Here is a 20,505-nt window from a genome sequence, read left to right on the forward strand (position 1 = left end):
TACGCGCATGTGTCAACGCAACGCATGCACAGAAAGTTTGTAGCTTTGAGATCCGAATTATAGATCATTCCGGATTATGGGTGTCCGAATTAACGACTTTTGACTGTAGCATGTAAAAGGTTTTTGAATCATTTGACCTCAGCATGATTAATGTTAAAGTTAATAACTTTGCGAGAATTGACTTACTGTGCTTTCCATGATGAATTTCAGAACGTCATAATAGGTTCTTTATGATAGCAATTATTATTTTTTCAATTTATAGCTCAATACCGCATTTTATTAAAAAAAAGTATTTTCCATAAAGCAAAAGGCAATCCTTGCATGCATTGTTTTCTCTTTTAAATTCTAAGAAACAGCATGTGTTAATTTTCATATGCCATACTGGTAAAAAGACAATCATAAACATGCTATGAGAAGTTGTGATTTCACATATTTTTACGTAAACAAGGATGACTGATTACAGAAGATCAATCCTTTCCCTCCAGTGCATGGTGAAAGTGTTAAAAGTCCCATGGTTTTGCGAGAGTTTACAGTTGACCATTGTTGCTCGTAATCTAGAGGCAGAATTGCTCCGAATCCATTCTCTAGATGCAATCGGGGGAAGGGGGGGGAATTTAAAAAATGCCAAAATTGAAAAATTTCGTGAATATGTCACTTAGATGCAAAAATTGATTTTTTTCTTCTAAAATTTTAAGGAAATACATAATTAAATTAGTAATGAGATATTAATATGATGCAGTTATATTTATACAATATTTGTTAAAGCGTATCGTGTTTACTTACTGTCAGTGCCTAGTGTTACATTCACTTTCACTTAGTTCAGGGTTTCTTAAACTTTTTTCAGGTTTTTTTAAACTTTTTTCAGTCGCGACCCCTCTTTGTTATTGAAATATTTTCCTCAACCTCAGGACCCCATAAATATACGAAAATTTTGTGAGACCCCATAACCATTGTGTAAATCCAACACACATGCGAGTAAACCTGTCAATTTTTCCACTTGTACTGTAATATACTATTGCAGTTTTAGGTCATTAACTTTAATTTCTAAGTTTAAGATATAGAACAATGTGAAAATTTTAAATAAGTAACAGACGAAATGACAGCGTCACGTGCAAAGCAAGTAAAATGAACGTTTATATTATAAAACTAGCAGCATCACTGCCAGCCTTCATCTGGCTTTTAAATGTACCGAAAAAATGGCTGAAGGGAACACCAAACGTTAAATTTAAAAACTGCATAGAACTTCACTCTGCAGAAAAACTTCATAAAAAAAGTTATTACGTACAACAAAATTACAATGAAATAAGCAATATCCCTTAATACAAATATTCATTATCCTAATAAATAAATTAACCAACTTCCCTTTGCAAAATCTTAGGAACTCAAATATTATAAAGGAGGTTAAGAACTTTGTTTTCTAAAAAAATCACTCAAAACTTTTCAATATCTTAAAAACAGTGAAATGAACATTAAATAACATAAAAGAATACAAAAAACAAAAAATTCTGAAAAGCAAAGTATAATTAATGATATTTTATCTTATATTTTCAAGATAAAAAAATTAGGTGCTACTTTGGTAGACGGTTGCACAGATTTTTGCCGATTTACATTGGCGCAATTTTTGGCGAGGTTTTTATAGTCATCAGCCATCTTGAAAAATGCTGTTTTTACGTATTTTACGCATATAGTAAAGTGTTAAAAACTTTAAAAAAATAAATATCGTTAAAAATAATGGATTAATTATTTGTTGAAAACAATGTTTTTTAAGATGGCTGGCAAATGTAAGTAAATACATTTATTAAGAGTATAAAATACTAAAGTAAGGTTAAATTATTACTTTCATATAATAGAATAAAATCACCGCTATAAAAACATTGCGCAAACATTTAATTGGATTAAAATATTACTTAAATAGAATATCGAATTCAAAATATCATACTAACGTTTAAATGAATTAAAATATTACTTAAATACTTTAAAATAAGTTTTATAGGATTTAATTATTTAACATTAAAACATATGTGGTAATAAATATATCAGGAATTTTTGAAAAAATTGTATTAATTTTTAATAAAAATTGAAGTATGCAATTATAAAGTAAAAGAAAATTATGTACTTAAATTTTTTTATTCCATTTGAAATCTGAGAAATTCGAAGAGATGAATAATAAAATTTTAAAATGGCGCGGTAATGCACGAATATTCAGTAACCAATCAGGGAGCTGATTACATCATGCATAGAATTAAAATTATTTAAATAATCATTTATAATAAAATCATTTTTAAAACAAATGCAAAATTAAATTGATTTTTAATATTTAAAATCAATAATTAATATTTAAAACACGGAATTTATGCATTATATTAAAAACGCATTATTTTAAAAATAAAATGACAACAAAGTATCGCTTACCATAAGTCGTATTACCCGCCAAAAGAAAAATCGATAAAATCCATGCAACCGCCTACCAAAAAACACCAAAAATTACAATGAAATAAGCTATATCCCTTAATACAAATATTAATTATCCTAATAAAAAAAGTTAACCAACTTTCCGTTGAAGAAAAAAAAATCATGCAAAACTTTTAAATATCTTACAAACAGTGAAATAAGCAAGAAATAACATGAAAAAAATTCTGCGTACAATTTTACTCTGCAGAACAACTTTATAAAAAACATCAGCCAATCTCTTAAAAACAGTGACATAAGAAATACAATGAAAAATTGTTGCCAAACCCATAGTTCTAAAAGAATGAAACTATTCAAAATGATGCGATTTCATCAAAAATTTATCAACAACAATAAGAAAGGAAAATTGTTGCCAAAATCACATTTTTAAAGATGTGAGATGGGAGAAGTGTACTCGGAAGCTTCATTTAAAATTTTTTTTTAAAATAAAAAATATGATCATTTTTCCAAAATTCTTTTTGTAAAAGCAGTCCGCAAGGATGAAAGTTTAACATGTCCAAAAATAAAATAAATAAACTGTACATTTTTTAAAATAAACTTTTTTAGAAAAAATCCCGTTGAAAAGGTGTTAAGCTCACTTTGTTAAATAAATTCGTAATTATTCGATTTATTGAAACACGAAATTTATTTTAAGTTCGTAAAATAGTGAAGTGCCTACGTTTCATGACGATGTGAAAATGGAGTGTGTAGAGTAAAATCTCGCTTTCCTATAGCCCATTATGTCTCAAAATGACGCGATTTTGTTACAAAACATAAAATAAAAAAAATTCTAATTCTAATTTCGAAAAAAATTGCTTTGAGGTGCACTGGCTCTTTTCTAGATGCACTTATGCACCAAATTTCATAGCCGTGGGTCCATTAGTTTACGCGCAGCGCAAACGAAAGACACACACAGAGACAGACACTTTGTTTTATTATATGTAGAGAAGAATGCATCGAAATGTTTTCGTTTTTTCTTTGTCTGTATTGTCTTATCTTTATTCAGATACATTGTGTAAAATTATTATAATATAATAAGAAATATCAAAACTGCTAAAATTTTTGGCGACTTACAGTTTAAGAAACTCTGATTTAGTTGTAAAATAGTAACAATAGTATGCACAATAGTAATATAGCTGTAGGAATATTTAACGTGTAAGTGAATTTCAAGTTATTGATGGTTTTTTTTAAAGTAATAACCATTAAATTATTGCAATTAAAACAAATTATTGATTAGAGTAACAAGCATTAGGTTATTGCAATTAAAAAGTCATGATAATTTTGATTTTCTACTTCGTGTGTTTGCGTTATGCATGCTATATCTATAAGGCAGTAGTCTTTTTTCTGCATCCTTAAGCTGTATGTTTTCCTTCTAATTTCCTTCAAGGAATTTTCTTTGTATTCTTAAGTTGAATGATGAAAGAAGCTGAAGTTTTTAGTGTTTCTCAATTTAACACGATTTTCTTAAAATTAATCAGTTCTAGCTTTTGATTTAAAATGAGAGACATCTTATTGTTCCTTTCATTTGAAGCATTAGGGCCCAGCAGCGGCTGAGCGGTAAAGTCGCTGAACACTGGTAGTTCGGTCCGAGGTTCGAATCCCATGAACGGGCTGGCTGCGTGGGTGTTTTCATGGTTTTCCCCATGTGTAATGTGTATACGAGCCAGTTTCCCTTAGAAAGTCCTCCACGAAGGCATCCCTCCCCTTAGGCAGATAGCCCTAGTGTGCTTTGCCATAATGAAATAAACCGAACCGAACTGAACCATTTGAAGCAATAGACTTCGAAATAATGGTAGTGAGGAAGTTTGAAATATTGAAAAAAATGAAGTCTGTACATAAACCTTTTAAAATGTGTAAAAAATTTGAGAAAAACAGAAATTGAGGAAATGGATCATTTAAATAACTTTAAAAAAATGAGCACTTTTTGAAATCCAAATGATAAAGACTCTTTTTAAATACTGCACTAAGTGTCATCATATTTCTACTTCCTATTTTTAACAGAATAATAACGGAAAATGTTTAAAATGACATGGGAATTTCCCAGATATAATGCAAAGACACAAAACAAACAACTGCTTAGATATTTTGCAGATGCTAGACTGTTATTTACAAGATAAAATTTATGGCTATCCTGCTTAAAACTAGTACATTGGTCTGTTTTGACCCCTCCATTTGTTTATTTTTGATGACGAGAAAATTTTATTTTGTCTGAAATCAAAGTAAATATGATTATGTTCATGAGCTTATTGTAAAACTTTAAAATTCATGTGCATATTTATATTTCTTATGATAGTATTCATTTTTATAGCTTTGCCTTTTTGTACACAAGCTCTTTTGTAATGTCTTCTTTTTTTTTTTTTTTTTTTTTTTTTTTAAACTAGTTCATAGCACTTTAGCTGATAGGACTCGACAAATGCTGAGAGACTGCCGTTATGACTTGGGAGAAATTAGACAATGCAGAGATTGTTACAGAACATCAAATGAAAAGCGTGACAGGTTTTGGTTTTGCCAGCCTTGCGTAAGTATTTCATTTTATTAATTCAAGAAGTGTACACCTTGCCCCCTCCCAAATGGGACAGTTCTATATCTTCTGTTCTACTGGACTGATTGTCGAAATTTAACTTGCGTTTTCCATGTCTCGAAAGCGCGACATATAATATATATTAAGTTATATATAGCATTTGTCATATCTTTCCTCTTGGGCATGTAGGTTCTGGATATATATTTAGTTTCTACTGTAGACGTATCATAATGTGGGCATTGCATAAACTAGTCATTTTAATGGCACAAAAACTTTATTAACACACAAAAAAATAATAAGAACAAACGATTAGCACACAAGTATAACTGCGTATTTTTCATCCACGCTGTCATACGGCATGTTACCTTTGTTACTTCGCTACCAACTACTAACTAACTACTCTTTTTTAGTAAGTCAAATGAGAGAGAGGCGTTTCAGGCCGTTCGGCTAAACTGCACTTGCGTGGTCATCACGTCATGACACCTACCCTCTAAAAGATTTGACTGCGTCTTTCAATGACCTGTCAAATCCACACATATAAACATTTCTTAAAACCAATTAAAATAACATTCATGCAATTTTCGAACTTAATTAACCAATTCTTACCATTTTAAATTCAAATTACTTCAACATAAATTCAGTAATCTTATTCATTTAAACGATGTAACATTCAATTAACTTTTCAAACTTAAATCCTTTACATAATCATAATCACATAAGCAGTTATCATATACACAAGACAATACAAATCAATCATTTAAAATTAAACATAATACTTTAGCAAACCCTGGCTAAATCTTTAAACATATTACATAACGTTAGGGAAAAAAATAGCATTTTAGCTCAAAAAAAAAAAAATGTTCAAACTAAATAGTCAAAATGTCTTATAGTTTATAGTTCACAACATCAGTCATGCTTCACTCACTGGAAAATATAATCATGTCATTAAGTCACGTCATCAATAAACTCAGCATAGGCTTTTAGTCTACCCATGTTACCGTTCTCTTTTGTTGACACACAGACTACTGGATGCACATATTTACTTTTTGATTCAACGATTAGCTTTAGCTGTAGTAGCTTATCTATTTGACTATCAACTTAATACTTCTTAGAACTTCAGGTATTCAATACGGTTTTTGCTTTTTTGGCATACTTCCAGGTTTCAGTTTGATGCTGTGTTCTCTAACATTGGCGATTTTCAGAATACCAGTTCCTTCTTAAAATTTCCATACGTTCTTTCTTCTTATGCGGTTCAAGGTGCGTAAAATCACATTCTTCATTAGAAAATTGTTCTTTTGCTTTCCGTAGAACAATTCTTGGAACTTTTTCAACTTTGCCGAAATCAATATCTGTATCATAAATCACACCGACATTATTCACAGCGGTATTGAACTCTTGTATCTTGTTTGCGTGAACATGCTTCGAGAAATTGTCAAGCATTTGTACTATGTAACTATAATCAGTATGCTTTTTGACGATCGTAGCAGGTACCGTCCATCTGGCATAAACTTTGTTTTGACTATCAGGGATTAAAACTATAACCCTGTAACCTTCCTTGAATTCTTTATGACGAGTCTTTCGGTTACGGTTAAATGCATAAGCTTGTTGCTTTCCAACATCTGTAAGTCATGCGTATTCAGCAGCTTTTTCCAATTTCATCTTCAAATCCTTCAGATAATTGGTAACTGAGCTTAACTGTCCATGAGGAACAGGAGTTTCATCAGTCCATGACGTTTTCAAGATAGACAAAGGGCTATTAGGATGTCTTCCATAAAGCATTTGGAAAGGACTAACACCAGTTGTAGCATTAGGAACTTCTCGATAAGCCCAAAGTAAGTATGGTAGATGTTTCTCCCAATCTTTGGAATGTTCCCTAATGGTATGATGTACGAGGGCAATCCCAAAAAAAGAGTCTCCTATATTTTTAGATATACAAAGAACCGTTTATTTTCTATAATTGCTACATCACTTTAAAGATTGAAGAATGCTTTATTTTTCAACACAATCGCCATTTCGGTCGATGCATCTTTGTAGACGCTGTGGCAGTTTTACAATGCCCATGTCATACCAGCTTGCCGCCATGCTCTTCAGGAAGCATCAATCGAGTCCAAGAAGTTGTCCTTTTTGTCTCCATAGCGGCGAAGAAATTCGCGGGAAGAATCAACCTGTTGCCGTTTGTGGTCTTCTGTCAGCATACGCGGCACCCATCTTGCACACACCTTCCAATATTGCAACTTTTCCGTTAAAATCCTGTGGATGGTGCTTCTGGAAACCTCAGGAACCAAAATGCAGAGAACATCCAGAGCAATTCTCCGATCTTTACGCATGAGTTCCTCAACTTTCGCAATTGTCTCATCGGCAATTGACAGCCTCCCGTTCCTTTCTTCGTCATGAATTTCAGTACGACCGGCTGTAAACTCTCTACACCACTTGCGAATGTTTTTGACATCCATGCACGACTGTCCATACACTTCCGTCAATAGGCGGTGAATTTCAACCGGTTTAACGCCTTTTGTGTTCAAAAATCGAATAACTGTTCGCACTTGGCGGCAACGTTTATCGGGAGCTCCATTTCGAATGGCTGCCAAGTGAAGACTGAGCATCCTAGCGAAGCGCCTGCGTGCTTATGTGGTAGCGGAGAAGGCACCACTCACAACAGTGTTGCCAACAACCGTATTAAAACTTTCTGTACATCCCCAAAAAATAGGAGACCTTTTTTTTGGGGGGGATTGCCCTCGTATCATTCCCTTTAAAACAGCATTAAATCTTTCTACAAGGCCATTTGAACTTGGATGATAAGGAGTCAAGAACTTTGGGGTGACGATCCAATCCTTTTCAAAAACTCTTGAGTCAACGAAGCAATAAAATTAGTTCCTTGATCTGAAGCAACAATCTGAGGGATTCCTGTGCGTGAAAAGATTTGCAACAATGCATTGCATGTTGCTTTGGCATTCAAATTCTTCAATGGCACCGCTTTGGGCCACCTTGTACATTGATCAACAGCACACAGAATATATTTGTAACCTCTACAGCTTCGCTCTACAAATCCTAGGATATCCACATTAATTACCTGGAATGGTTCTTTAGGACGTGTTACTGGCGTAATCGGAACTTCATCAAAGGGACACTTTTTCGCTTGAAGTTGACAATAAGTACAAGTATTGCAATATTCATTTACATCTTTCTTGATTTCAGGCCAATAGAAGGAATATCTCAAACGTTCGGCTGTCTTCTTGGTTCGCAGGTGACTTCCCCATAAGCTAGAATGAGCTAAGTCCAAAATTTGTTTTCTTCTTTCTTTAGAAATGACTAACTGGTGAACTCTTTCTCCTAAAACTCTATGATACAAAAAGTTATTACTTCTGTTCTTAGCATTTTGCCAGCATGTTTTTAAAGATGGGTCATTCATTTAGAGTCATTTAGAGTTTTTAAAGATGGGTCATTCATCGTTGCACTCGAAAAAGTTCGGAATCCAAAACACATTGATCGTGTCTTTGTTTATGAGAAAACATTCTAGTTAATAGATATTGATAGTAACTTCAACTTTACTGTTTATTAATTATTTGTAATAAATTTTCATATATCTGTTTAATTTTTTAAATTACACTTAATGCAAAGTTATCCTTTATTTTTCTGATTATAAATATGATTTTTTGAATTTGGATATTTATTTATTGAAAAATTATAAATATTCAAAAATTAAAAAAATATTGCTGCAAACCAGGTAATTTAAATCCAGGAATTAAACTTGGAAGTACTTAAGACTACATTAAAAAAATATTGCTGCAAACCAGGTAATTTAAATCCAGGAATTAAACTTGGAAGTACTTAAGACTACATTAAAATTTATTTTACCTTAGTTCAGAAATTGCAAACAACTTGAAAAGTAAAAATTAGCTAAGTACTCCTTTCAAGAATGAAAAGGCTCTGCAATTTAGAAGGCAAAACATTGCTAATTTACTTCTGAAGGATGAGATTTGCTTTTAATCTTTTGGAATGCAATATTCTTTTCAGTATTAATTAGTGCATTAGGAATTATTATTAAAGGACTAATGAAACAGAAGATTATTTTTTACTTATTTTAAAATTTATGGTTGCCAACATTTTAAAAAGTTTTAGTTTTCTCTTTGTTATACACTGTATTGTTTTTTAAAAAAATAATAATAGATTATTTTTACTTCCTTGTACAAGGTAAAGGGAGTATTGTAATTGCAAAAATTTTCTTGTATCGTATTTCGACGAAAATATCCATTTTCACTGCTATCAAATGCAATTAAATGATGTTTTTGCGTGACATCTGTACATCAGAACAGAATAAACAACTTCCCACCCAAAAAAAAAAAAAAAAAAAAAAAAAAACTGGTTGCAAAAAGGATTTAAAATGAATTCAGAAGAGACTTTTTTTGCAATGTCTGTACGCATGTACGAATGAATCTAGCATCAAAAACAAGTAGCCTCAGAAATTTTCTTTTGATTTCAAACTTATATTTACGTACAAGATTTTAGCCTTTGGAGCGATTAATTTCTTGCCAAGGTTTTTTAGTTTCGCCAATGAAGCCAAGATGGCAAACCTGTATCTATCATTACGTAACACCTCTAAAATTTAAACTAAAGTCTAATGAGAGTGATGGAAGTTCATGATTACTTTCTGTGTGTTATAAATAGGTTTTTCAACTACATCTTAATTCATTAGATTATCTGTTTAAAGGTTAATTTAAGAAACTATTTCCTGAGTATTTTGTTTTTTCACTTTCGTTTTCAATACTTTTAAAAGAAAAAAATTCTTTTAAAGATTTTCTAAATTTTATCAGGTTTTACACTAAATAATTTTATTCATTTCCCTTTGCATTTTACAAGACTTATTACTTTAATTTTATTCAATTAGTATGCTTTCTGTTTTTTTGACTAGGAAATAAAATTAAAATTCTCCTTAAACGTTTTTCTTTTGGTTTCAAAATTACATTTATGTACAAGATTTTAGCGTTTTGAGCGATTATTCTTGCCAAAGTTTTTTAGTTTCGTCAAAGAGACCAAGATGGCAAAAATGTACATATCATTCTGTATCACCTATTAAATTTAAACTAGAATTTAATGAGAGTAAAGGGAGTTCTTAATTTTGTTTTGTATGTTGTAAATAGTTTTTTTAACTAAATCTTTGTTCATCGGATTTTCTGTTTAAAGATTTACATTTAAATTTTAAAACGTTTTCACTGAATTTTCATTTTTTAACTTTCGTTTTTCACTTTCATTTTCAGTTCTTTTAAAGGGATAGAATTCTCTTTATTTAAGATTATTCTAATGTTTATAAATTAAAATTTCCTCCCCTTGCTTTAGGAAGGGCCAGAATTTTCAGATGAACTGTTATAATTATAATTTAAATACGTTAAAATGGTTCATCGGCTAATTCTGGATACAGAATAGCAAGGATTTTTGTAGAAGAGAGATTTCAGTTAATTTCAAGGTTCTCCGTCCCTAATAAAGTGAAATTGAGATTGATTGAATTCCTCTTCTGTTTTTGTTCATTTTTCTTTTAATTTCATAATTTTTAAAGAGGGGTTTTGCTTGTTTGAAATGCTTTGGTTTTAAATTTTTTAAATTTTTTCTTGCATTTCTATGATTATTTTAAATGTGTTAAATATGAATTTCAATTTCTGGTCTTTGTGAGATATTAGTTCTAAATTTCTTACTTTATGTCTTTAATGATAATTTTTCTGCAGCCTAATGCACGAAAATAACTAGGCATGTTTGTGTTTTGTTTTCAAAAGAATTACTTTATAATTATATATATGTGTGTGTGTGTGTATTTATACATGCTCACTCAGTTACTCGGCTCAGTTCTTTACTCCCCTATATGAAGTAACGGAAATATTGTAATCTTGAAAAATTTTGGTGTCATATTTCCACAAAAGTATCCGTTTTGACCACTATCGGATGCAATTTAGTGATAGTTTTGTGCGACATCTGTGCATAAGGACAGAATAAAGGGTTCTTCCCCCCCCAAATGAATTTTAAAACTGATTTAAATGAATTCAGAAGAGATTTTTTTTTTCATGGCATCTGTATGTATGTCTCTTGCATAACTTAAAAACTAGTCTCAGAACATTGAAATTTTTTATATAGGACTGCTATAACATGTCATTGTGCACCTCCCTTTTTTGGTTGAAATTGGCAAAGTGTATATAGAAAGAACCACTCTGTGACTCAGCTCAGTGAGCTCAGTTTTTTTTGTTCTTGTATGTTGATAAATTGTGCATTTTTTGCTTAAAAAATTTGAATTATGTTGTTCTTATCTTCCAGCTAAGGTTTTTAGGCCTTTAGTTAATCTGAATGCAGTAGTTGTAGAATTATCAGCAAATTAAAAGTTGTTTAAATGTGGCTAAGCCTAATTTTTTTTTTTTTTTTTTTTTTACTATAGTAGCCATATTTGTTTACATTTGAAACTTAGCAGCATGGTGAATTAAGTTATTCACAAAAGGAAATTTTTAGTTTTGTGCACTGAAAAATCTGCCTTCTAGCTGAATTGCTTGTTTTTGCATAGAAATTGTTTTGTGCCTTTAATTAATCCTAACGCAATAGTTGTAGAATTATTAACAGTTTAAAAGTTGTTTAAGTGCAGCTAAGTCTAATTTTTTTGACATAGCTGTCATATTTGCTTGCATTTGAAACTAAGCAGAATAGTGATATAATAATGATAATGAATAGTTCCTGCACATTTAGTGTCTTCTTGCGAAGTGGGACCAAAAGTACACTTTCAGTTTTGTGCACCAAAAAATCTGCCTTCTTGCCCGCTAGCGGAATTGCTTGTTTTTGCGTAGACACTCTTATTTCTAATTGTAAAAAAAAAATTCTTTTTAATTGTTCTGACTTTATTTGGTGTTTTATATATTTCTATATTTTTTAATAAAGATATTTTGAGGTTTTATATATTTTTGCCTTGGCATGAAGTGAGAACAGAATTAATTGAATGAAAAATATATTTCTAATGAAATTCAAAAAAATAAGTTTAAATGAAATGCAGGAAAAGTGTTTATAATTTAATATTCTGTACAAGGAAATCATGTGGTGTACACATCAGACTTTGTTTAATAATAATAATAGATTGCCTTCTTTTTTTGCGCTTAGGACCCACCTCATGAACTAGTTTATGCAAAACAGAAAGGATATCCTTACTGGCCAGCTAAAGTAATACGTATAAACAATGGTGTGCATGATGTTAGATTTTTTGGAGGTTATCATCAAAGGTAACTGCATATTAATTTTGTTGATCTTTAAATGAATTATAAAATTACTTTTCAGTATACTAAAAGCATAAGTAAGTATTGACCTGTATGCTGGTATGGCTTTAAGTTAAAAATACTCTTCTTCACTCTACAAATGTAGCAGCATCAGTTACATTCCTTAGCTTTAAAAATTCTTTTGCATAGGTTAACTTATGCTAAAATACCAACATTTTCATCCACTTGTTTATGCATATGTCTTTCATATAAGTTACATTTTTGAAAGGCAGAGATAAGTATTCAAATTATAACTCCATTGGTATTTAAATATTTATTTATTTATGTAGTTACCAGTTAAAAATATATAAGTACTGGAAAGAAACTTATTATGATGATACAGACTCAAAAGTGAAAAATATAATAATTGTTCTTCTGAGCTTATGAGCTTATCGTCACTATGGCAACTCGTTACTCTGTGATAAATTTAATTGTTGTCACAGTGGTCCCCTTCCAGTTCAGAGGACGATCTAAGAAGCTTGGTATGGTTAAACAATTTTTACACGTCTTCCAGACTTAGTGAAAGTTGGGAACATATAGTTTACCGTACGATCAAGTTCAGACTCTTTGTTCTTACATACATGATTTTCTTCTCGAGAGTCTACTAGTGTATATGCAGGCATTAAGCGATCTACAGATACTGTAGATTTATTGCCATTTATATCGATTGTTAAAAAATTTTCAGTCCTAGCTAATACTTTGAATGGTTCCTGGTATGGTTGCTCTAAAGGTTTTTGCACAGTGTCTTGTCTAAGGAAGACATGCGAGCTTGTAAGTAAATCACCATGAATGAACATGTTGCTCGAAGAGTGCCATGAAGCAGAAGATGCTCGAATAAGTCGCATCTGTTGACGAAGATTATCAACACTTTTGCAGGAACCACATTTGAAAAAGAGGTGCTACTTTGGTAGACGGTTGCACAGATTTTTGGCGATTTACTTTAGCGCAATTGTTGGCGCGGTTTTTACAAACGTCAGCCATCTTGAAAAACATTACATTTTTTTGAATTACATTTTTTTGAGTAATTAACCTGTTGTTTATTGATAAGTACCACAAAAAAAATCAGAATCATAATTTAGATAACATCTTTGAAGGAATTCGAAGATATGAATTAAATTTTAAAATGGTGCGGAAATGCACAAATTGTCAGTAACCAATCAGGGAGCTGATTACAGCTCGTTAATGCACAAATATTCTATAACCAATCAGAGAGCTTATTACATCACGGCTAGAATTAAAATTATTTAAAAATTCATACATAATAAAATCATTTTTTTAAATGCAAAATTAAATTGTATTTTAATATTTAACAGCCATAAATAATGTTTAAAACATTAGATTAAATTTATACATATTAAAACGAATTACTTTTAAAGTAAGGTGACGTCATTGATTACATCATCCACAACATAAAATTTCATAAAATATGACAAACAATAAAATTTTTATTTCAAATAAAAATTCAAAATTAAATTGATTTTTAATATTTAAAAGCCATAAATAATATTTTAAACACGGAATTTATGCACAATAAAACGCATTATTTTTAAAATAAAATGACAACAAAGTATCGGTTACCATAAATAACTTATCCAGCAATGGGTTTACTATAAGTTGTATTACTCGCCAAAGGAAAATCGCCAAGAAATCGCCAAAATCCGTGCAACCGTCTACCAAAGTAGCACCGAAAAAGAATTGCAAAAAAATTCTCCTGGAAGTTTCAAGCAAGTTCTATATGCCATTTCAGCTGGTGAAGATTCAATATCTTCTTTAATGCATGACCTCATTCCAAGCAAAACCATTTGTAACACTTCACTCCATCTAACTGTTGCACGACATTTAGTGGATGCTTTTAGTTGTCGATGCATGCTTTCTACAATACCGTTGCAAATTGGATGAAAGGCAGTAGTTCTTGTTTTGTGAATTCCGTGAATGATCTAAACAATTCACTTTCGAAGTTGGTACCACGATCAGTCGTTATGATATCAGGTACTCCAAATGTAGCAATCCATCCAGAGTAAAAGTCTCAGCCACAGTTTCAGCAATTTGGTTAGGTATTTGAAAAGCTTTTGGCTACCTAGTGAATCTATATATACAAGTTACAATATATCTGTAGTCTTTTGATGGTGGAAGTAGGCCGATTATATCTATATGTATATGACTGAATTTAACATCAGGTAGCAACATACCAAGAGGACTTTCATTGTGCCGATGAATTTTACATTTTTGCACCAGTTCTTTATATCACTATTGAGTGATTATGCAGGATTTAATTGGAAAAAAAAATTAAACTTACCGAACAGAATTAAATATAAAACAATGAAAAGTTGAGCTGTTAAAAATTGTAAGATAAATTATAGATCTTACTTTTTTAAGAAATGGGGATCCTCTAAGTTGTTAAATGGTATCTATTTTGCTGTTGGTCATCATTTTAACATGACGTGTTAAAAAAATCTGGGTCAAGCAATTTGGGAAGCAGAGATGAGTATTCAAATTATGACTCCATTGGTATATATGTATTTAGTTAGTTAGTTACCAGTTAAAAATATCTATGTAGAGGAAAGAAACTTATCATGATGATACAAACTCAAAAGTCAAAAATATAATAATTGTTGTTCTGAGCTTATTAGCTTATTTTCACTATGGCAACTCGTTACTATGCGATAAATTTAATTGTTGCCACACATTTCTTTATTTGATGTGCATGTGATAACTTATTAATAGTCAGGCTGCTCTAAGAGGGGATTAAATTTTACTTTAAATATTTGAAATTATTTTAGACTATTTATTTGAGACTATCAGTCCTAATAAATCATTAAATTTGAAAATTATGAAGAAATGCTGCTTAGAAAATGCTTGGGTATTATTATTAATATTCAAAATAATTGTTGACATTTAAAATGTTTAGAAAAGTTGTTTAAAAATGGAAGTTTGTGTGAGAAATAAATTATGTGCAAAACTTTATTCTGTTTTAAATGTTACTAATGTCTTAAAATGTAATGTTATATGCTACTAGGGAGGTGTTTGATCGAGTAATACATTCTAATTTTTTATCTAATTGTTTATAAAAAGCTGTCTTCTCATTAAATAATGAAGTTAAATTAACATAATATGTAGAAGAGAAACATGACAATTTCAAATAGAAAAGCAAGTAAAACTGGACTGTATATATGCATTATTTCAATAGAAAAATTGCAGTTCAAGGAATGTTGATGTTAGGTCTTTCAGGATAAGGCATAGAATTTTATTTAAATCCAAATGTTAACCGTGTAAAAAATTAGACTTTTTTTATCCTATATAGAATAATGGTCAGGCATTTCAATCCAGGCCTGGAATCCTAGGTTCAGTTCATGGGTAGGGCACAGTAAAATGTTCTCCTTCCACACCAACATAATCTCTTTGCAATGATGCTGTAATTAAAGAAAATTATTGATAATGGATCAATACTAAAGTGCATTTTTGCCCAAATGAGTTTAAGGATTGCTTCTGCCTCTAGTAACTCTTGAAATGCTGTTGAATATAAGGAATTAAAGAGCATTCTTCTCATATTAACTTATGATGTAATGGTTCAAATTTTGTCATTTGAAGATACAGGTTTGATTACAGCAAGAACATGGGTTTCTCAATTATTTGTTCCTAAAAATGTTAAAGGGTGTATTATGCAAATAAGTCTCAGGTTTAAAAGAGAGGGAGATTGTATTTTTAACTATGCTGCAATGCTGCATGGTATGTTTACTTACTTAACCCTTTTAGTCCTAATGGGCACATATGTCCCAGAGATTAGATTTCATGGCCTATTGGGTAAATAAAGCCTGTTTTTAAATGTTTTTTTATGTTTGCAGTGTTTTTAAGGAATTGGGGAACAAATATATGACTAAAGAAATCTGGCAACACTTTTTAATTGCAATTGAGCATGCCGATTATTTAAATGTTGGTTTGTCTATTTTTTTTTTTTTTTAAATTTTGCAGTAAACGCAATTATATCTAAGGCACGCTTAACACGAAATAGTTCTCATTGTTGTTATTAAGTAGTAATTTAACTTTTTTAATGTCAGATTTAAGAAATTTTGAATAAATTCTTTTTGTTCCAATTGTATTGAACTGTGGGTTAACATGTCCCATCAGTGGTCAAATTACTACATGCTGATATATTATGTTTATGAAACATATATGAAAGTTTTGTTGTATATAAACTAGAGCCTTTGGCAGATTTTACGTTTTGTAATATTCACATTATATATTATCACAAATTTTAGTTGTGTTTTTTGAAAAAGGATAATATCCTAGATGAATGGGACATATTGTCCCAGGAGATTTCCAGGAATCAGGAAAAGTTAAAAACTTTAAACTCAAATTACACTTCTTTTAGTACATCAGCATTAAATTAAACTACTTTTCATAGTTAAATTTTAATCATGGTTATCAAGTGAGGCGTAAAAGTACTTACTAGTTTCTGTCTTCATAATTTTCCACGAGTCCTTATTTTTTATTTGTAACCTTTCTTGTATTCTGATACCTTTTATTTATGTTTATAAGTTTTCTCCATGTTTGGGTTTAAATATTCATTTTTTAAAAATATTTTAGAGCAAATATTGAAAAAGATCATATCAAGCCCATAACAACAAGCTTACAACAGTTACAATTAAAAAGAACTGCTGGCTTGAATAAAGCTCTTGAAGAACTGAAGCGCCATCAGCAACTTTTAGGTCAAACACCAAATAAAGATTTATCTCCAAAGAAAGCTAAGAACAATCCTTCACGTCCTCCATCAGCAAGTTCATCTCGCTCTAACTCAGGGTCAAGATCAAGGTCACGAAAAGGATCAGTGTCTAGTGAAGAGATGTCTGAAAATGAGGTTGAAGATGGGAACTCATCCCAGGATGAATGTCCTTCATCTTCATCTCCTAAAACAGCTCGTTTTAAAGTAAGCTTTTAGTATAGTTCTCTGTTTTGTATAACTCAGATTTGATCAGTATAGTAGCTGACTTGTGTGTTGTGGACCTAAGTTTTAATCCCAGAGAAGGCTTGGACAATTGTAAATGTATACTGTCTTTGCAATATGGGGATACTTAAAATGCAGGAGCCAGAAATCCCTTTATGTCGTTTGATGATTCGGAAAAAAAAAAAAAAGTTGAATATCTGTCCCTTGGGAGATTCTCCCTCAAAACTGAGATGAAACTGGACATCTGTAAGGCGACCAAGGCCCATGCCATCAGAGTCAATCCTGCGTTCTTTGCACAGTAAAATTTGCAGACTTGATCTGATACTACTGACCAGTGAGATAAAACACAGCATTTCATATAATTCACATTTTTTAATGCAATTTTTGAATTAAGAAAGTTTGGAGTTATGTCTGAAAATTGGAGTCAGTGTAAAATTTCACGCTAGAAAGTTATTTTTCTTTTGATAAATATGCAAAATAAAATCAGAATAAAATGCTTCATTATCTCTAGTTTTGTAGCTTTTCAGGTTTTCAGGCACTACAGTTTCAGATATAGTTGCTACTTTCTGCTGTTTTCAAGAAGTCAGAACTTCATTTTTGAAAACAGTAGCATGTATTAAGTATACAGAAGTACATTTTTACAGCATTTAATTTTACTTGAAATTTGGAAGAGATGCATGCTGTTGTACAATAACATTCTGAATTCAAAATTCTATGTGTTAGATGAAAGGGATTAATCAAATTAAAATGAACAAATGCAGAGGATGAATACAGATATAGCTAATATACACTGCATGAAAAAAGAAGTTTGCTTAGTTTCAGCTTGAATTATTTATAATTTATTTTCTTTATTATTATATTGATTGCAAGCAAAACACCCTTTTTAATGCATTTTATGCAGCAGAATTATTCAGATGGTTTTGGGGGCTATTCAATCAAAATGCAGTTTATAATTAAAATAAGATTTATAACCTTCATTTTAAATTCAAAAGCCTTGAAAATTTTATTGATCAGTGTTAGCTTTTTATTAATAAATTATGACCAGAAAATAACTATTGACAAAAAATTCGGTACCAATTTCCAAAAGGCTGAACAGTTTTTTTTTTTTTCCCTCCCAGTAAATTTTGGAATGTTAAAAAAAAAATGATAGGGGAGGGGAATATGTCTCTTCTATTATTAGTGGGTCATCCAATTAGTATTGAGTCATTGGAAAGTTTCCCAGTTTCCCAAATCCAAGCACATTTTTTTTATAATTATTTTGTTAGTGTTGATAAGAAGTGACCTTGAAGTAGATCTGTAAATACGGTCTTTTCTGTCATGTTGCATATTCTAGCTTGTATTATGGGTTAATTTTTATTTCAGTGCAGTTTTGAGAATGGAGAACCCAAAATTAATTTTCTTCATATAATGCTCTCATATTTTGAAAAAGGAAAACATGCAGTCAGATTGCTTGTATAATTTGTGCTGTATATGGACACAGCTCCGAGGTGGTTCAAGAAGTTCAAGCTTGTAAATTTCAGCCTGGAAAAGGATGCTCACTCAAGATAGCCATCCTTTCTATAAACAAGAACCTATTAAAAATTATCTCTGAAAATCCACATAATGCAGTTACAATGTATTTTTACCATCTTCTTAGAACGTCTTCGTGTTGTGGTGGCTATTGCTCTTGGCGTGTATTCGGGAGGTTCAAGTCCCGGTGAGGGCATTAATAATTTCTCATCTACTGCTGTGTGAAATAACCTTATGGTTCTACAGTGGGGCTCGAACTAAAAAAAGGTTGTGGATGATGATTCTCCACCACCAGGATTTGGAGAATTGGGTTCCCTTATCCCCAGTCGCCCTTTAAAAGGGGGTATATAAGGTATTTTTCCCACCTTCGTAGCATGCCTTCGTGATGTAATGGCCAGCGCACTTGGCCCATATTCGAGAGGTCTGAGGTTCGAGTCCCAGCAAGGGCATTGCTCATTTTTCACTTCTCCTGCTTCGAAATAACTTAATGTCTCTACGGTGTGGCCCGAACTAAAAAAGGTGGTAGATGATGATTCTCCACCACTAGGATTTGGAGATTGGGTCCCCTTATCCCCAGTCACCCTTTAAAATGGAGGGGTATATAAGGTATTTTTCCTGCCTTCTTAGCATGCCTTCGTGATTTAGTGGCCAGCACACTTGGCGCATATTCGAGAGGTCTGAGGTTCGAGTCCCAGCGAGGGCATTGCTTATTTTTCACTTCTCTTGCTTCGAAATAACCTAATGTCTTTACAGTGGGGCACGAACTAAAAAAGGTGATGGGCGATGATTCTCCACCACCAAGATTTGGCATCTAGGTCCCCTAATTCCCAGTTGCCCTTTGAAAGGGGAAGTATATAAGGTATTTCTCCCACCTTCTAGCATGCCTTTGTGGATGCCTTTGTAGCATGCCTTCTAGCATTCAGTGTGTATTCAAGTCCCGGCAAGAGCATTACTCATTTTTCATCTCTCCTGCTTTCAAAAAATACCTGATGTCTCTACACAGTTCAGAAACTATCCGAGACTGAATATTCCAAAAAGTGCAGTCATGATCATTTGAAGAAAATTGGATTTGTAATCCACTATGATGTGTGGTACCCATACTTGAACAGACCAGAATAGGCTTGCTCACATTTTGAGATGTAATTCTTCACTGCAAAAAAATAAGAGTTTTTTTTTTGGGGGGGGAGGCTGTGGCTCATTACTGGAGAGGAGAAGTGGATATTATACAATAATGTTACAAAAGATTATGGAAGCAATTTTAAAAGCAAAAATCCAGAGCTGACTGCTTTGTCAAGGTGTTGTCTTCTGTTATGCAATGTTTGGCCCCTCATTTTGATGAATGTCGGACAAGACTTATTGAGCATGGCTGGGCTGTTTTTTGTGTCATCCTCACATGTACACCAGACCTTACCTCCTCAGATTTTTATCTCTGAATGGCCTGGAGATCACTTCTTTGGAGACTATGAAGCAGCACCTCAGTAACTTCTTTGCAAATAAACTTGATGAATTTTATTAAAAAAGAATTTTCTAGCTGTGAGAGGGTTGGCAGAAAGTCATAGAATGAAACGGTACTTATGTGATTCAGTGAAATTTTCTTATCTGTTTGTGTTGCTTCATTCTTATTTATTCAAAAGAAAAAGTGTTTGACAAACCATAACATGTATGTATAAGAATGGATGAATCCTTAATAATTTGCCCTTAATGAAAAAGTATCCATTTCATGTTTATCTTAAAAATTATTTTTTTCCCACCATAGTATAATTCTTTACAGAATAGTTATGATTAAATATATTGAGCTGTGAAGTCCGAAT

The 20,505-nt window shown here is 31.7% G+C and overlaps 1 protein-coding gene across 5 annotated transcripts in view; it reads left to right on the forward strand.

Moving 5' to 3' along the window:
• The window catches only part of LOC118187354 (zinc finger MYND domain-containing protein 11-like), a 101,926-nt gene that overhangs the window by 62,755 nt on the left and 18,666 nt on the right, over nt 1-20,505 (forward strand). For all 5 annotated transcript variants that reach the window (XM_035357553.2, XM_035357551.2, XM_035357554.2 and 2 more), the window contains exons 6-8: nt 4,830-4,966; nt 12,092-12,210; nt 16,828-17,167. In XM_035357553.2, coding sequence (XP_035213444.1) covers nt 4,830-4,966; nt 12,092-12,210; nt 16,828-17,167 — 596 coding nt within the window. The remainder of the gene's footprint in view (nt 1-4,829; nt 4,967-12,091; nt 12,211-16,827; nt 17,168-20,505) is intronic.

Source organism: Stegodyphus dumicola, chromosome 2 (genome assembly GCF_044657685.1).
Source record: "Stegodyphus dumicola isolate Sdum_Otavi_A_Nest chromosome 2, ASM4465768v1".
Taxonomy (NCBI): Eukaryota; Metazoa; Arthropoda; class Arachnida; order Araneae; family Eresidae; genus Stegodyphus; species Stegodyphus dumicola.